Source organism: Balaenoptera acutorostrata, chromosome 9, assembly GCF_949987535.1.
Source record: "Balaenoptera acutorostrata chromosome 9, mBalAcu1.1, whole genome shotgun sequence".
Taxonomy (NCBI): domain Eukaryota; kingdom Metazoa; phylum Chordata; class Mammalia; order Artiodactyla; family Balaenopteridae; genus Balaenoptera; species Balaenoptera acutorostrata.
Genome location: NC_080072.1, coordinates 82,698,207 through 82,717,840, shown reverse-complemented (window position 1 = coordinate 82,717,840; position 19,634 = coordinate 82,698,207). Strand labels below are relative to the sequence as shown.

Below are 19,634 nucleotides of genomic sequence, written 5' to 3'. Positions count from 1 at the left end.
AAACTCAACTCGAGTCACCTCGTTATGCAAAATTTTTCTAAAGCCCACTCACTTCCTCTGCATGTAGAATTTTTTACTGCCTGTGGTATCCTGATGAGTATCAGAGCACCTGCATGAGTTTGTTCACCTGTTTATGTGTCTACATTTTAAACTCCATGAGGGCAAGTATAGTTTCTTATTTCCTTGTGATTCTACCCTCAGCTTAGAATGTATCACAGTAGATGATTAACAAATATATAATGAATGAGTAAAAATGAAAATTCTCTGATCTGAGAATTGCTCATGTCCCAGTTTCTTATCTGGAATATGTTCTCCCACCAATAGTCTCTTCAAGACAGGGGGAAGCCATTGGCTTTCTTGCTTTTTTCACCTGTTTACCAGTTTATGAAGACTCATATAAATGCCAACCTCCATTTGTTTGCACACATTCTTCTGTGAGAATTCAGTGCCCTTTTCATGTATATTCTGTCTTGCAGGGTGCAGAGACCACATTTTCTCTTTCTTTCCTCTCTTCCCTGAGGTTGAGATTAGAATAGTGATGTCCAGCCAGTTTTTAATAGATGTTCATTCCTTGAAGCCCACATTTGCCTTAGTTCCCTCTGGTAAACAACTAAAATTTCTTCAACGTAGACATTTATATATAAACCAGTTTCATCATGAGCACTTAACAAATACATTTCTGGCTTCTCAAAATGCTAATGAAATTTAGATCTGATACTTAGCTCTCATTCAGTATACTTGGGTGTATAAAATGTCAGATTTGAGTGGCTGAATTTTTTATCAGCATCATCTTAAAATACCTCCTACTCCCTGATCAGGCTGGAAGAAATTAACCAAGGTGATTTATTTCAGCAGGGTCAAGAAACCATCTGTGACTTGTAAAAATGATAGGATCAGCTTTCCTTCCCATTATGTTTTTTATAGCTACTTTATTTATTTATTTATTTATTTTTGGCTGTGTTGGGTCTTCGGTTCGTGCGAGGGCTTTCTCTGGTTACGGCAAGTGGGGGCCACTCTTCATCGCGGTGCGGGGACCGCTCTTCATCGCGGTGCGCGGGCCTTTCACTATCGCGGCCCCTCCCGTTGCGGGGCACAGGCTCCAGACACACAGGCTCAGTAATTGTGGCTCACGGGCCCAGCCGCTCCGTGGCATGTGGGATCTTCCCAGACCAGGGCTCGAACCCGTGTCCCCTGCACTAGCAGGCAGATTCTCAACCACTGGGCCACCAGGGAAGCCCCCCCATTATGTTTTTAAAACTTACTGCTACTAGAGTAATTAACATGAAACTTACAGACAAATCAGAAAGAACTTTGCCTTATAAGAGAAATTTCTTTCTCTGAGGTCACAAATCCTTTAAGACTTCTGAGATAACTAACTTTCTCAGGTCTGCTCTCTACTTTCTTTTCTTGAGTGGGTAGTACTCTGTCCCTCCCATGGCCATTTTCTTCCCCCTGCCAGTCTTTCTGACATTTCCTGATAGAGTCAGGAATAGCACTTTGTCAGTTAATTTATCTTTGAAAAGATCACAGATTGAAAGTGATGCAGGAGGTAGTTCAAACCAAATAACCATTAATACTGACAATAATTATCAGTACTCTTTATTAAGCACTTTAAGTGCTAGTTATAATTACATAACTAATGCATTTAATTCTCAAAACAGCCGTGTAATTTAAGCATCCCATACCAGCCTTTTACAGAAGAGGAAGAGAGGAGAGTAGATTTCCTGAGGTCACACAGTCAGTAGATGGCTGAGTTAAAATTTGAACTCCTGTCCCCACATTTTTTCATTTCGCCAGTGTTTATAAGTAAATGTGACTGCAGTTGTCCATGTCTTGAATGACAAGGATTCTTGAGGAGAGGTGCTTAAGGCAGATGGTGACCTGTTCAGCAGTAATGTAGCCTGTATTCCTGTTGTCACTTAGTTGGAAGAAGATTCAGATGGCTGAGATGAAACTGTGCATGTAATGAATTGAACAGAGGTTTGCCTGACTCGCATGGATGTTTCTTTGCCTTCTAGGAAGATTTCCAACCCGCAGCAGCCTCAGAGACCAATTGGGAGTCAGTCACAAGCTCTATCTCAGTAAGTAATTTATTTTTCTGTTGCCTGCAAAGACAACTGATGGAGAAGTAGCTAAGGTCAACCCTCGGATGACTTCAGCTGCATGAAGGATCTATGGCTGGACCCAAAGCCAGATCTCAAACATGATGTGTTCTTCCATTTTTTTTAGGTTATAGTGGGCTATGTCAGATGCCCTTTTTTCTCCTCTTTCAGAAAGGTTTCCAGGAAATGTCAGTATCCCTTGTAGGAACACAGGATAGACAATGACTTAAATATTTATCAATTTCAAAGCAGAACGTTGCAACTAAAGGACTGTCCAGACATATCAAAGGTATGAAACAGTTCAGGGCCTAAGCTCAAGTGGGGAATTTTGAAATAGTTTTTTTGAATATTCCAGGGGATTCCGTTAACCTTTGCATTTTCAAGGATCTTTTCAGATGTGGAAAATCCATGTTTATGGTAACATAACTTAAGTGCAAGGCAGGCTTGTGTTCTATTTGGCTTGGAAATAAAACATAACTCACCCTGAAACTATAAAATGGTTCATGCTCCAATTTTTTTCCTCCAAATTTAGTCATTTCCCAGTATTCTGTATACTTATCTACTTTGTACAGAAAGAGCAGACTTTGTTTTCACCAATCTTATGGGTAGCACTTATGTAGCAATAAACTGCAAGATAATAAATGCAGTTGTTCATTAAAAGATTAAGAGCATGGAGAAAGCTTGTCCATGGTTCTAAAGTGGGTTAGTGTGGCTGAGTCAGAGTTGATTTTTTTTTCCACAAGTGATGTTCTATCTTTTGTTCTTGGAGGGATTTTTAAAAAATTCCCTCATGCCAGGATTTCTTCAGCTATGGATTCTGTGACTATTTAATTCACCTGGTGTGGCTGCTGAACTAGAACATGATCTGATTGAGATCAGTGAGGTCTCTAATGGTGATATTAAGAGTGTTTTGTTCGTTTCTGATGGTCAAGAATGCATGCTCTGAACCTAGCTGAGTATAGGCAATCATTGTCAGAAAGGTGAAAATTAAAATAAGGCAGGTAATACTGAGGAGCTGGGAGGCTAGGCAAGAGGTGTGGGCAGTTAGCAGCCCAAGACTGACAATTCAAGGTACATGCCAGTGGCAGCTTTTGCCATTCAGGACCTAGTGGTCTATTCTGTCAGGAGATCCTCTGGCTTCTCAAGTATCTTACACATGATAGCTCAGGGTTATCTAATCATTCCTGCCCAAAGGGCAGAAATCAGTTTAAAGGACCCTTCACTGATTCAGGATAATCCAGGTCCTCTTAAAGAGAAGGATTGTCCTGTCCATTTGGTGCATCTGTGGAAGCTCAGCACTAGGTCCAAACCCATTGGAAACTCTTCTGGGTTGAGTTCCAAGTCCAGGTTCTGCTGAGTCCTCTAGGAAGACCAGGAAGACCTAGCTTCTTTTTCATTCTGATTTCCAAGAACCTTCTGGAGTAGGAGCAAGGGCCCTTGGACCTACCATTTACTTCTATATAAACCATTCTTTGTTTTTGTTGAAACCGGTTTACAGTTTTCAGAACATTTTTACAGATTTTTATCATTACTTTAAAATAATTCACCTAGCTTTAAAATTGATTTTACAAACATATAACAAAAGCTGAATGAGATCAAATTTACAGTGCAATTGAAAGAGGCACACCCAACTAGTATTTCTCTCAAAAATAGTTCTTATATAATTGCCTCGGAAACAAAAATATTCTCGTGGGTTGATTAGATCACCTAGTCACTCATAAATATTTTCTTAAATATCATTAGTGTTTCAAGTCAAAACTTGAAAAGAGCAGTAAAACTCACACACAAGGACACTTTTACATTTTACCTACGGTTTGGATTTGCTCTTCAGACTAATGTTAGAAGAGACTGGACTCCCTCCTCCTCCTCAGGGATTAAGATCCCCTCCACAGCTTTCTCTTGGAGAGATATCTGAATATACACTACACCTTAGGTACTGATAGGACCAACCCCAGGAAACTCCTTGCCAGGAGTTCCTCAGAGCCATTTAAGTAGCTTATGCTTGTGTCTGAATGGCTTGATTGACGTTCTTGCTTTTGTTTCAAAAAAGAGGGAAGAATTTTAATTTCAAAGCTTTCATATGCTGCCATGCACCTAACTTTGGCCAACTCATTTTGACTTTTTGGATCTTAGAGCCACATGATACAAAGCTAATTGTAAATCATCTGTTGTGTATGAGCCAGGTAGACTGTAAATCCTGACAATACAAAGTTGAATGGGAATTTGGAATTTTGTTACTGAGTCATAAATTTAGCCGCCTTTAGCATAGGATGCCAAGAGGGATCTGAAAATCAGAAGTGATGTGCTTCAATCAGGGTTCAGCTTCTATGAGACACACACACACACACACACACACACACACACACACACACACAAATACACTCCTAGATTAAGGAGCTGGCCTGATACCTTCAGACCTTCAGCAATCTATCTCATGTCTCACACGCTACTCCCCAAACCCCGTCTGCCACCTACTCCCTTTCCCTACAGGGCGTGTTTGAAATCTCCTAAATTACACCAATGGTAGGTTATGCTTTTATAAAACCTTAGTTTTGCTAAAGACAGACTGTTCCCCTAAGAGCAAGTAATCCTTTGGGGACCTTTGGATCTTGATTGGCTAAAAAGAAAAAGTGTTACCTGAGAGTGAGAATATAAATGTGGGCTTTACTGTCTGGGACTCTATAATGCATAGGCATATTATTTCTCAGTAGGAACGCAGCTGAGTTTCAGAAATGCAAGTTTTCGTTAATCTCTGTTTTTCCTGTAGAGATATGAGATATTTGCCCTTGGGGGATCTTATTTGTTTGGCAGTTTCTTTAAAGACATTTAGAAATCATTGGAGACTATGTGCTTTCCATTTCCTTGTTAATGGGTCATGAATTTTTACAGAGATGTTTGCTACATGGTTCATTTACCTCTAGATTGTACAAGGGTTAGTGAAGTAAGTGCTTGGAAAATTAAGAGGGGGTGTATTCCATGGCAAAATACATAATCCCTTCCAGACTTTCAATGATGTTGCATTCCCCATTTGAAGAGTGTTCCTGAGAATGTTTTAATGGCAACTGGGATCCCTCACAAACTATAGCACTTAAAATGCACACACACACGGGGAGGGGGAAGGGGAAGCTGGGACGAAGTGAGAGAATGGCATGGACATATATACACTACCAAATGTATAATACATAGCTAGTGGGAAGCAGCTACATAGCACAGGGAGATCAGCTCGGTGCTTTGGGACCACCTAGAGGGGTAGGATAGGGAGGGTAGGAGGGAGACGCAAGAGAGAGGAGATATGGGGATATATGTATATGTGTAGCTGATTCACTTTGTTATACAGCAGAAACTAACACACCATTGTAAAGCAATTATACTCCAATAAAGATGTTAAAAAAAAATGCACACACACGCATGTGAATCTTCTACTCTTAGGTCAAGGGAGCCAGTTTCATGGCTCATTATCCTTGTTGACAGTAAGCTGGTTAAAGTGCCAAATTTTATCAAGATGTCAGAGTAAATTTAAACCCTGTTCACAGAACGTCTACAATGCTAGGTAAGCTACAAAGATGGGACACTGAGGCTAAATGGAGAGGATGAATGGATTATTCAAGATTTGCATGGAAAGGAGTTCAGAATTTACCTGCTCACCATTATTTGTTGATATGGATATGATGATTTGAGACTTTGAACCAAGAAATTGGATGATTTATTTTGATATTTCCATTTAGCTGGTATTTTTTTTAATGATTACAATTCAGATGACCTGGATGTTTTATGACCTTCCTGTTTTTGATTTGCAAAAAAGTGAATGACTATGATTTACCACTTAATTGTTCTTATTTAGGAATATAGCAAGACTATGGCATAGTGGCTTAGCATGATATTTATGTACATGATGTCTTGTAATCAGAAGTCTGTTTATGTTCCTTCCATATGGTTGTGTGACTCTTGTATTTCATAACAATGGACTTTTTCTGAGTACACTGAGCTGTATGTCACTCTTAGGGGGTATCCTATCACTCTCCATCAGTAACGGACCCCACTCTCACTGCGGATACTCTGGACAAAACAATTGCAGAATTTGATACTGTGGAAGATCTGCTCAAGCACTTCAATCCAGAATCATGGCAAGAAGATCTTGAGAATCTGTATTTGGACACCCCTCATTATCGAGGCAGGTCATATCATGACAGGAAGTCAAAAGGTAAGAAACAAATAAGGTTCTTCATAAGCAGATAAAAGTGCTAATAGTAATAAGTAAGAATTTGCAATGCAATATAGTTAATTCACTTACATCAGATGATTACTGTTAGTTCATTATCACATATCTTTTACACAGCACCTTCAAATGATGTTCTGTGTTTTGTCCAAACTGTGTTGTTTGTATGGGACTAAGAAAGGTTTGATTCAGTCAAAGATCTATCATAGTTTGGAGTTAGAAAAGACCTTATAAAATCATCTGGACCAATTTTGTGCTTCTTGGCAAGTAAGGCATTATCAGTCCCGCCATAAACAGTAGAAGCAACCAAAGTCAGGGAAGGTAAATAACTCTTCAAAGGCTGCATGGCAATGGAGAGGAAAGGAGAGTCATGTTCTCTTGCGTCCAATGGCAGTGCCTGTGTAACAGTCCCCTGTGCCTCTCTGATGGATATGAATGTTGAATTAGCCCGGGACTCAGTCATTTTTGGCAGGAGAGGCTTCTGGTAAAGTAATGGTCAAGGGGCTTCCCTGGTGGCGCAGTGGTTGAGAATCTGCCTGCCAAAGCAGGGGATGCGGGTTCGAGCCCTGGTCTGGGAAGATCCCACATGCCGCGGAGCAACTAGGCCCGTGAGCCACAACTACTGAGCCTGCGCGTCTGGAGCCTGTGCTCCACAACGGGAGAGGCCGCGACAGTGAGAGGCCCGCGCACCGTGATGAAGAGTGGACCCCGCTTGCCACAACTAGAGAAAGCCCTCGCACAGAAACGAAGACCCAACACAGCCATAAATAAATAAATTAATTAAAAAAAAAAAGTAATGGTCAAAACTCTGGAAAATTTTACTCTACTCATTCAATGTCCATTCTGAAATTTTTTATGAGGTCCTATTATGTGCTTTGTGCCCTTGGTGGTTCATAGGATATAAATGTCTCAAGGAAGAAACCAATATCTGGGATATTTTGGACAAGTGTGAGGGCACGCATTCAGCTGGAAGGTTCAGGAAAGCAAATGAAGGGAGAAGAAAGGAATATTCAGGCAGAATTAAAACATCATGAGTTAAAACAGTAATACTTACACTATTAAAAAATAGGTATCCTAGTACTACATCTGAGTGATATGATCTTAGGACATGGATGTTTATTTGAATGTTTAACTCAAATTAATATAGAAATAACTTGTAACTACCTCATTGAATAAAACTATAATTTCTAGTCTGTTATGTTTAAGATTTGTTATTATTTAAACTTTCTCTACAAGTCTTGTAAGGCTGGCTTGCATCATAGATATAAAGGTATTTAGGACAATACAGCTTGTTTCCTATACTTTGTAATAACATGGGTACTTTCAGGAATTAAAAGGAACCCTGGGCCCTTTTGTAGATAATGTTTATGTTGGTAAGGACAACATATTAAAACATGTAGGCTGAAATGACTAGTTAGTTAACTCCTGCCTGGGTCTGCTGCTTATGGCTTAGGTCATAATCTTATATACTTAAAGTGCACAGCTAAGTGGGGACAACAGAGTCAGTGGTGGCCCTGATGTTATGCAGATATGTCATATGTAGGTCAGTGTAACTCTCAAATCGAATTTCCCCAGGGCTCAGATTGGATTCAACTCAGAGAAGAAATGGCTTTTCTATAAAGCGTTGCTGTCTTTGGATCTCTACTAGGTCAACTTGAAGGAAAGTAAAATACTCACTATGTTTTGAAAACCCCAGAAAAAAAATATTAAAAATGGTATTGGAGAAAGAAATGATAAAATCTGACTCTGTCTTCAAGTATCTTAACCACTGTAGCTATTTGAGGGACAGCCCTTCTTGACACCTATTTTTTTGAAGTATTAAAATTTAAAAATCACCTAAATTCATTACTTATTTTTCCCCAGATACTATGTTGAGTTGGAGGCAAGGTGTCTCAGTTCAAAGCCTAACCCTGCCACTTAGAAGTTTTGTGATTTTTTCAGCAAGTCACTGACTCTTCCTGGGCCTCAGTGACCTCATTGACAATGTGTATATGATAACACCTACTTTTGGGAATTGTTAGGGGTGCCATCGAAAGCACTTGGCACATAGTACTTGCTCAAGAAATGTTAGCCAGCTGCAGCTACTGAGAATTCTGAAATGTTTGCCTCACTTCCCTGGTGAAGCCTTTCTTGTCCCTTGTCATCTCCCTGTGAAGCACACCACTCCAAAGTTTGGAGTACTTGAGATGCCACAGCATTTATTTGTCCTACTACTGCATTGCTATTTGTATCTTTGTGTTTTCTCTAAGGGAATATGAGAGCCTAGGACCTAAGGGTTTCAACTCTGGCTGAATATTAAGTCACCTGGGGAGCTTTAAAAAACTACGGGTGCCTAGTCCTATCCCAGTCACAATGACTCAGAATCTCTGAGGGCAAGGCTGGGGTATTGATATTATTTTATGGCTCCTAGGAGATTGAGACCGATCCTTAGAGGCAACCAGGGTTGAGAGGTGGTTCATCCTATATCTCCAGTAAATTGGCACAGTCTCTGACACATTTTAGCTGCTCAGTTAATGTTTGTGGAACTGAAGATATTAATAATTCAGTATTAGTATATTTCTAACATTTATAGAAACCCACCCCATAGACTAAGGATTGTAGCTTTATTAAGAATGCCTTTGGTTACCGAAATAACCTTGCTAGAGCATTCAAGGCACCATTCTACTTATTTCTGACAGCATAAACATTTCTCTCCCCTGTTGGCTTAGATTTTATTTCTCAATCTCTTGTTTAAAATGGCCCTAAGGCAGGTCTGTACCCTTTCATTTAACACTGGCAAGCCACCACCGTCTCTGCACTTGTATAACTGTGCTGATTTAATTGTTTATCATTCCACCGATGCTGAATCACCTGCCTGTATCACAAAAGCAAAGGAAGTCAGGTTTAATATTTCAGCTGTTATTTTCAGCTTTTAGAACTTAAAAGTATAAATTCATGGTTTGTATCCTGATGTATAAGAAAGGGGACAGTGAATAAAAGAGTGAAAACCGAAAAGTAGTTATAGATGACGGAGGTCCATTAAGTGTCAAATAAAATGTGAACTTTATAGGATCCCTAAAAAAGTTTTCTACTATCAGTATAATAATCTCTTAATGATGTTGTACAGAAACAAACATCATTTTTGAATATCTATTGAGCATCCATTATTCTGATTTGCCCAGACTGATCAAAAGTGGCATTTTTCATGATACCAAAGAACAGGATTCTAAGATGACCCTTGAATGTGAATATATAAATCACAAAATTTTATAAACTCTAAAATAAAGCACAAACACACTAGGTGAAGAACTTATGTAATGAAGTAGAAAACAGTTAATAAAATTAAATTTTACTTCCACTGTTATTTGAAGGGAGATTAGGTGACAGTGAATTTTTAGTTCTCCTTAAGAAGAGACTTGAAAATGAGAAGCAAGAGGACAGTAAAAGTTTAGGGAGAAGAGGGAGAGAAAAGAGACGTAACTTTGCCAAGTATTGAAGCCAGAACTTCAGCGTATAAGGTCCACTTTTTTCAAATTCACAAGTAATAGATAAGCACAAACTTGTCTGTAAAACCTTCTGGACTGATGATAATAGGACAAGTTAATATATCCAACTTTCAGTTTCCTAGGGGGTAATGGAGAAAAGGGTAGCATGGATAATTGAACTCTGTAGATAAGTACAGTTCCAAAACCGAATTTTTGCCAATAATTTCAACCCCATGCCTTCAATCTCAACGCTGCCCAAAAGTTTAAAAAAAAAGTTGTTTGAAATTCAAGTTGTATTTACTTCTTCTGATGAACATGCCAATAACATAGTAAATTTACCCATAATTAGGTAAAATATTATATGGATGTTCTACAAACTATGTAATCACTCTCTGAATCATTGCATGACCACTGTAGTTTAACTGAAATTACACTGCAATTCCTTTAAACCACAATACTTTGAACTTGGTAGCAATGTATATTTACTCAAGTATATAGCATGAAATCTGACATCTCTACATTGAAAAACTATCGGCCGTAAACTCTACTAGGCTGGGCAATAATTGAGAGGTGATTTATGGAGATTAACAATGTAAGTGAGATGCAGTCTTTTACTTATTCCAGGAGAGCTTGACTTTCCTGAATGATGGTGTGTTTGCCATAGAAAAATCCAACACATAATAGCAAGAGGAAAACCTGTTCTCACAGTTTGTGTTGTGATTAAAATATGGATATAATTGTTGAGGCACTCCAACTTAATAGTTTTGAACTACAGTAATGCTTGACAAAAATACAATTTTCCCCAAAGAGTTGCCAGTTTTTTTTGAATTTTATTTTATTTTATTTTTTTTATATAGCAGGTTCTTATTAGTTACCTATTTGATACATATTAGTGTATACATGTCAATCCCAATCTCCCAGTTCATCCCACCACCACTGCCACCACCCCGCCCTGGCTTTCCCCCCTTGCTGTCCATACGTTTGTTCTCTACATCTGTGTCTCTATTTCTGCCTTGCAAACTGGTTCATCTGTACCATTTTTCCAGATTCCACATATATGCATTAATATATGATACTTGTTTTTCTCTTTCTGACTTACTTCACTCTGTATGATGGTCTCTAGGTCTATCCACGTCTCTACAAATGACCCAATTTCATTCCTTTTTATGGCTGAGTAATATTCCATTGTATATATGTACCACATCTTCTTTATCCCTTCCTCTGTTGATGGACATTTAGATTGCTTCCATTACCTGGCTATTGTAAATAGTGCTGCAATGAACATTGGGGTGATGTGTCTTTTTGAATTATGGTTTTCTCTGGGTATATGCCCAGTAGTGGGATTGCTGGGTCATATGGTAATTCTATTTTTAGTTTTTTAAGGAACCTTCATAGTGGCTGTATCAGTTTACATTCCCAGCAACAGTGCAAGAGGGTTCCCTTTTCTCCGCACCCTCTCCAGCATTTGTTGTTTGTAGATTTTCTGATGATGCCTATTCTAACCAGTGTGAGGTGATACCTCATTGTAGTTTTGATTTGCATTTCTCTAATAACTAGTGATGTTGAGCAGCTTTTCATGTGCCTCTTGGCCATCTGTATGTCTTCTTTGGAGAAATGTCTTTTTAGGTCTTCTGCCCATTTTTTGATTGCGTTGTTTGTTTTTTTAATGTTGAGCGAGTCGCCATTTTTTGATTCAGGGGCCAAATTTGATGTGCATTCGTCTTTAAAAAATCAGTAATTTAATATTGAGTGAAGCAAACATATTGATATTAAATTGAGTCCAAATGATGGAGTTTGAAATATATGATTTTCACAGACTCTAAATGCTTAGATGTTGTAACTCTGGGACAGTTACCAACCCATTTCCCAGGATCTAATATCAATTTGTGATTTCTTACATGACATTATTTTGCTGTAAGATCTAAAACACTTGATTCTTTAATTTAAAACTATTTATTGGTAAATAACTGGCATAAGAAGCTGATGAGTAAATGAAATAAATATGTTTCATATAAAATGTTTGAATTGGTTCTAAATTCTCTTAGATACAAATATCTTTTATGTTTAAATTAGTCATTTATTGCTGTTTCTTTGTCATGCCCTTTGTCATCCTAACTAGAAAGAGCCAAGCTCTGGAGATGTCATTCAATGGGTATATAGTTTCAGTCATGCAAGATGAAAAATTGCTAAAGGTCTGCTGTACAACACTGTGGTCATGGTTAATAATACTGTACACTTAAAAATTTAAGCAGATACACCTCATGGTATCTGTTGTTTAACATGTTTTTTTATAGATGTTCTTTTTTGTGAATATTTGGTGGAAGTTGCCCATAAAAATAATTTTAAAACAATTTAGAATGTAGGAAATAATTTCAAAGTGTATTAAGATATGAACATATTTTAGAAATGACCTAAAGTCACAGTAAATTGAATGCTTACAACTTTCTCTCTCTGCCTATTTGATATCTGGTTGAGAATTTGCAGAAAGCCCCTGGCTGACGCTAGTGATGAATCAGATAAGTCAATCTTGAGATATCCTTCTGTAACTATCTATCAGTAAATTAAACAAACAGAGGTACTACAGACGTTAAATCAAATGGATTTCTTTTTCTAATTTCTTGTGTTGAATAAGGGTTAGCTTTACTGAGTTTCCTGAACCATGTTGTATGTACCAAGTAAAAGCTTTCTTTATCAATATTAAAATTGTTTACCATAAACTTAATAGAAATAGAGCAAAAGAAAGAATGTGATAGTGGGAAGAGCATGGACTTTGGAGTCAAGTAAACTCATAATAAAATTCTAACTCAGGTACTAATGGTGGCCTTGGAGAGTTATGTGCAGACCTCTGAGCCTGTGTTTTTTCCATTTGGTAAAATGACTCTAATGATAACAACTTTGCAAAGTCGTGTGAGGATTAATAATAGCAGAGTATCCAACTCTTAGTGGGCCCTCAATAAATGCTAGCTATTATTATTACTTGAATACAGAACTCTGCACAGAACCAAGGTACTTCTGTGGACCCTGCTCTCTTCCTTGTAAGGCTCTTAGATAAGCATCAGTAATCTGGAGAGCCTCCTACAGAGTATCCAAATATTGTCATATTTAAGTATCTGTATAATCAGTACACTCATTAAAAGTTTACAAAATAATTGCCAAGTACTAAACTTTTCTATGATATATTTACCAAGAAATTTCTGGCACCCTTTTGCTTTTTGGACATTTCCTTTTGAAAGCTTATTTTTTTAGATTTTAACCACTCTTTATAACCCATATGATTTGTAAGTAACTAGATTCCCCACTCATTCAGTTTGCCAGCAAGCCTTAATAAAAACCATATTATCATTTATAGTGTCACATGTGTCTATGAGGGCACACACATAAAATGTTTGAAGAAGATCTCAGCACAGGGACAAGGACCTTTTTGGTTGTTTATTCTCTTACTGCCACTGCAGCCTCTGATTTTCTCCTATAGTGGCTGTCTGTCTTTGTGGATATCCTAAGCCCACTCTCATCATCAAAGTTATTCCTCCCATCGAGGCATATAATTCAAATGCACATTGATTAAGAAATCCATTTTGCAGTAGAAAACCATAGGTAACTTTTAGCGTCTGGGTGGACAAATGTGCCTTTTCCACAACAGTCACTCTTGTTAAAGATGAATGGGTTTGCCTTGTAGTTCCTGTACCCATTTTTACCTGTGTAGCATTGGGAATCCTCTGCAACATCCTTGTGCTCAGTGCCCCTATGGACTGAAGGAGAGAGCATACCCTTCCTAGAGCACACATTCATGCAGAAACTGCTGGTGCTGGAACATCTGGCTCACTAAGTGTCTTTACTTGCAAAGGACTGTGCTGAGTGCTACGTCCCATGAAATTTAACTAAAAACAACACATCATCATTGTTTTCTGACATTTCGATCAAGGTGGACATGACCTTCCTTTCCTTAGTGATCACCAATTGCAGAATCTTAGCCACTTCTGGTTTAGGTGATTCTGTTCTTAACCTTACTTCATTGATCTGTTTTACTCATTTCAAGGTTAATGTGAGGCATACCTACTGAGAGCTAGGGTCTGGACCTTGCTTCAAACACTTTTAACTCATTCAAGCTCAATGAATTTCTTGGCAGGAGAGTATTGTTATTTCCATTCTATCTAATAAAAGAAACAAATCCAGAAATGTTCAGTGACAGCTATAAAGTAGAGAGCCATGACATGAACCTGGGTGTGTTGGCTGCAAAGTCAATGCTGTGGGGACCCAATAATGTGTAAAGCTCAGAGACTCATAGCCTAGTAAATGAGAGACAAGAGAAAGATCTCCTTGATTCTTATTCATCTCCTAACCTGTTTTCTTATTTTTCATTGCATAGATGTACTTCATACATCCCCCTAGAGTTCAGAGAATTGCCTTATGATGGTGTCAGCTGCTTTCATGCTTAATCCAATGCCTTGAAGGTATCCTTGCACTCACCCATTCATTTTCCAGCAAGTATTTGTCAAATGCCTACTATATGTCCAGTGACTGTAGGCAAGTCACTCAACTCTTCTGCATCTCAGTTTCCACATCTATCAAATGGGAATAGTAGTCTCTAAGATAACAGTTTGTTATGAGAATTCCATGAGACTTGAATAGGTGCTCAGTAAATTTCCATTCACTCATTGCTTAACAATGTTTTTAAACCCTGACAATTAGGAATTGTCTGAGTGGGAACATTTTACTGTGATTTAGACTAATTTCTATAAATACAAGTGGTAAATGTTTCCATTCTTCAGAAATTAAACCAGCAAATGGAGTCATGAGATTCATGATTTTAAGTTTAAAATACCCTGATATTCCCTCATTAAAAGTTATAAGATAATTGTTCTTTCCAGACTTATTTGCACTTGCAAATTGGGGTTGAAATGTGGAAACAATTTTCACAAGTATGTGCTAATTTATAGAAGAGGGAATCTGAAAATCACAGTGAGGTTGTAATGTCCATAAAGAGGAATAGACTCCTCCTGGGAAATTTATGAACCTTGAAGAAGGCTGAGAGCCCCTAGTTGCTTGGTATAAAAATACTACAATTATTTATATATTCCCCTTACCTCCCACCCCCACATAAAGTGCCATAAATCTAGTGTTGTAACATCAAAGTCAAGTTTATAATAAAGCACTTTACTAACAGACTGTGGGACTACTCCCCATTTGGCAAAAGACATACTCCTGAGCACCTTGAGATGTGTATCAGAGAGCCAGCCATCTGGATGCCATCCTTTACCCATGTGGCACAGCTTCTAGAGCCCATGGGTCTTGGTGCCAATCTTCATGCATTGCAGTTCATCCTTGATAGAGCTGGTTCTAGAACCCTAGTTTTTCAATTCTAACCCAACAACCATCAGTAGTTTGATTCATTTAGATAGTAGTTACTGAGTACCTATTCCTTGCAAAGAAAATCTGGATTGATTAGCGGTCTATAAATGGCCTGAACTTTTTCTAATTTTGACTTTAAGTTTATGGGTATCCCACAAAAGATAGATATTTAAGAAAAATCAGAAATGTTTGTCTTGGGGAGCCATAGTGACTCCAGTTGTTTTTTATTGGATTTAATTAGTTATTTCAAATATCCTGAAATGGAATGTGTGCTTAGACTACCAAAAAAAAAAAAAAATGTTGTATGCTGCTTCTAACTGTTGAAACCAAATGGTTTTTTCATCAGTATGCTGCTTCTAACTGTTGAAACCAAATGGTTTTAGGAGAGGTGGACTTAAATGACCTACATTTGGTCCTTCCACTAGGGGCAAAGCACTAGGAGAGGGGAGATAAAAAGATGATTAACTCTGCTTTCAAGAACCTTATGGTTTAGTGGACAAGAAACACCTAAATAAAGAAAAGGATAAAGCAAAGCCTACAAAGTAAGTGCTATCATAGAAGGCAGAGAATGTGTGGTGAGTATATAGTGAAGGGGTCAGAGGAGATGTAGGGTGAATGTGCCTTTTGACTTAGAAGATTAAAATGACATAGTGGACTGAGATGCCAGAGAAGGTAAACTAGAATGACAAAAGCATGGTTTTAAAAAAGGCACGGCCCTACTTCAAGCACTTGCTCTTCTATTGCCAAACCTGCACTGATATAGAGGCTGCTAGTGAGTGCCTGCTAAGAGAGTTCATAAAGAATTTTAGCCTGTAAAGGCTCAATTTGGTTGTATTAAGATGATTACTGGCTATCTGCAAGAATATAGAGAAGTTTAATTGAACACTAGCAGATTCAGGAAGATAAAGAGAAAAAAGGCTGGTGACACACATAACAGAATAAAGACTGATGAAAGGCCAGCACAGTGAAAGCCAACCAATAAACTTGACACCCAGAAGAGACTGACCCAAAGAAACCATCCTCCTATTGAACAAAACAAACCATGAATCAAACATGCATGGGAAGGAAAAATAAATTGTTTTCTTACATTCTATGTGAGGACATTATTTTGTTTCACAATGAATTTTTGTATTCACAAAAAAATTGAAATGATTAATTCAGAAAAGGCTTTTAAATTTTTATCATAAGCTGATCACCACCTATGCTGTGTTTGCCAAGCATGTGAAATACAATATTGGCTTTATCTGTCCTATAGAAAGGATTTCTAGGGTTCTATCATTTGTTGCCCCCTGAAAACAATTGCTATCAGCCCATCCAACTCTTTACGTGGACCTCCGATTGGTTTTCATAACAAAGACTACAGGTAGGTAAGGGCAAGAAGGAACTCAAGGAGAAATGAGGACAAAGTGAAGATCATGAATTGACAAAAGTCCTCTCATTTCAGGTGAAAAAATATGAAATTCATTGTATTTCTCAATACCAAAGAAAAAAGTACGTTCTGTGCAGTTGCCCGGTTTATTTGCAAGAACCCAGCATACATTTCCAGTACAATCCGATAGATGAATGTGTGTGCACAGGAGTACATGCTTGGGTATATGTAATTGACAACATCTTGAAAGTGACAGGTCAGTGCCTAGCAACGCGCCTAGGAAGCCAGGTCATTTGACAGCGAGTAGACCTCTAGACGGAAAGCTCCAGCAGGGCTCGTAGAATCTGCTCTTTGCACCCTCCTTCAAATCTTTAGACCTGGGCTCAGAAGTGCAAGAGTAATGAAAAAGCCTGAATTCAGACTCTGGCTCTACCACTGACTAGGTATGTGGCTGTGGACAAGTTCTTTTCCCTACCCTCTCAGAGCCTCGATTTTCTCAAGTGTAAAAGTAAGGGTAATGAGAGTATGTAATTCCTAGCATTTATGAGGATTTCATGCAATTGTATATGTGAAGAACTTTTCATGCTACCTGATACTTAGGAATATAGATGGTCAATATAAAAAAAGACCAGGCTGACTCTCCTTCCTCCCAAACCCGAGCCTGAATGGATTAGAAACTGAACCAGTGAGCGCATTCACCAATGTACCATTGCTTTACACATCCCTGCCCTAGTGCTCAGGTCCCAGAGCTCTTACCACAGCCCAGGAACCTCCGTGACTAGGCTGCACTTTCAGACCAGAGCTGCAGAAAAAAAGCGTGCTCCCTGAGGTTCTAGGCAGTGGCCCACATTGGATTACCATGTCCAGAGGAAGGCTTTGACAACAGTGGAGCCTTCTCAGCCTTTCCATCAGGTTGTCCGTACACAGCCCAAAGACGTAACTAATGTCACAGATCCATGAGAAGGCAAGACTCAAATTCAAAAGGACGTCAAAAGAAGGATTATAACATTATGTACACCTGGGTGAAATAAGGGCAGCTAGGTGCAATTAATGGGCCTTTGAGTGAAATTTGGAACGTCCTTGTTGCTCTGTAATATTCTGCTGTGGAGACTGAAGCGGGAATGGAAAGGGCAGCTCCCCTCTCTGAGTTTGTACTGCTTGGCCTGCCTCCCTCACAGGAGGCTCACACCAGAGCCTCCCTTCAGACCAGAGCACTGGAAACCTTAACTGCCACTCACTCCCTTGTCTGGCTCCCTGCTCTGCTGTGCTGCCTAGTCAGTCTTCTTTGACTGGAAATTCAACATCCCCTGCAGAAAGTCTGCAGTGGCACTTTGAAGTTATTTGCATCCACTCTGAAGAACCTTTTAGTTCTCGTTCTAAATTGAGTGCCTTCGTGGTTTCAATCCCCTGATAAGCAGGGCAGCTGGATCCTACAGCAGTCACATTGGGTCACAGTTCTGAGTCACGTCAGTGAATTGATGCATAAAACTGACAACATTGTAAATCTCTTCATGGCAGGTAGGAAACAGAAGTAACCAGTGCTAGTCAGTAAAACAGTTATACAATGTGAAGAGTTTTGTTCCAAGATGAGTAAGGCATACATGCCTATCCTGATTTGTTGACAGCACTTTGCGGGTTAGCTGAATTCCCACAGGGAATCATACTGTAGTTTGGCTTGGACATATTCTGGAGATAAGGGTGTAGCCATTTACCACCCCAGTCCTAGCACAATGCCGTACGGGAAAGCTTGATACAGTGCCAGGGAGGTCGATCTTCCTCCTTCAGCTATAAGGTTGCCTGCCATCCCCCCACTCTGCCTGATGTGGCAGAGACCATGAGGCAAAAGAGAGAATGACTTCGAGCCCAGTTTTCCTACTTAGTATTCACTTTGAGTAAGTAATACACATCTCAAAAGGGTGGGCAAAAAAATAAGAGGGTGGGGAACAACGACAGGTAGTCCAGTGTATCATGTGCCTAGCAGAGGACTGGCTAAACTCAAGTTCACTCAGTACTGTCACTTCCTTCCCATCCCTCTCTGCCTTCCACATGCCACAACCCCTTCCTGCTAATAGGTGTTAGACAAAATATATTCCCATCATCACAAGCAACAGCTTTGGCCCTCTGCATTAGCCCTGTCCATAGCCCAGTAATGCACAGCCAGCATCAGTATTTATCTCAAGGTGACACTTTTAATAGATGATTGGTGCACTTCTTAATCCGTTTACGTAATCCTTTCTGCTTTGCTTGCAGTTATTTTCAGGGCTTTAGCAGCAATAAAATGGTTCCTTTCCCAAGACAGAGTTCATTCACTTTAAATCTGGCTTGATTATAGCTAAACTTATGACATGTCTTTACAAAGGAAGGGGAAAAAGGCAATAAATTATGCACAGTAATTATTTAGAATTTATTCAGACACCACAGTGTCCTGGGCTCAGCATATAACAGTTGGGGGGAAATCCCTGCCCTTGAGAATCAAAGGCACTCAAGGCAGAGCATTAGTCCAATTGCCATTTAATTCCTCATTCAAGGGGTCATTGACCATATGGCCAGCCTTTTAGCTGACTTCATGGGGTTAAGTGGACTCTTCACCCACTCGTGCCTTCTTTTATTTCTGTTTCGTTCAGATGCATTCTACTGACAGCATCCTTAGCCTTTGACCTCTACCCCAAAAGAGCACTCCTTACTATTCCTCAAGCAGTTTTGGTTTAGGACTAAGACATTTAATGGGGCTAGAATCCAGAGTAAGCCTGATGATAACTGCCTAACGTTTATGGTATTCCTTCTGTGGTGGCCTGGCTGGTGACAAGGGAAGTGCACTCGGAAATGGTGTGGAAACCGGGGCGGGGGGGGGGACAAAGGACTCTCTTCTAACTGCATTCTTGTGAGAAGATAGTCATGTACATTCACCCGCCAGACGATTTGGATGCCAAATAGATGGGCGATTAGATGGATTTTGAGACCACAAATTAAAATGTAATTTATATAGTACAATAATACAAATTTAACTCACGTAAAATATTAATGACTAAAATTTGAAAATTTAGGGTGATGCTTTTAATTCATAGAAGTCCCAATAACCAACCCCCCCCAGATAATCATTTACATAGAATAACAGCCAAAAGAGAGAAATAGAG

The 19,634-nt window shown here is 39.1% G+C and overlaps 1 protein-coding gene across 2 annotated transcripts in view; it reads left to right on the top strand.

Moving 5' to 3' along the window:
* Positions 1–19,634, top strand: part of PDGFD (platelet derived growth factor D) — a 227,585-nt gene that overhangs the window by 196,913 nt on the left and 11,038 nt on the right. For both annotated transcript variants that reach the window (XM_057553773.1, XM_057553772.1), the window contains exons 4-5: positions 2,019–2,081; positions 6,105–6,303. In XM_057553773.1, coding sequence (XP_057409756.1) covers positions 2,019–2,081; positions 6,105–6,303 — 262 coding nt within the window. The remainder of the gene's footprint in view (positions 1–2,018; positions 2,082–6,104; positions 6,304–19,634) is intronic.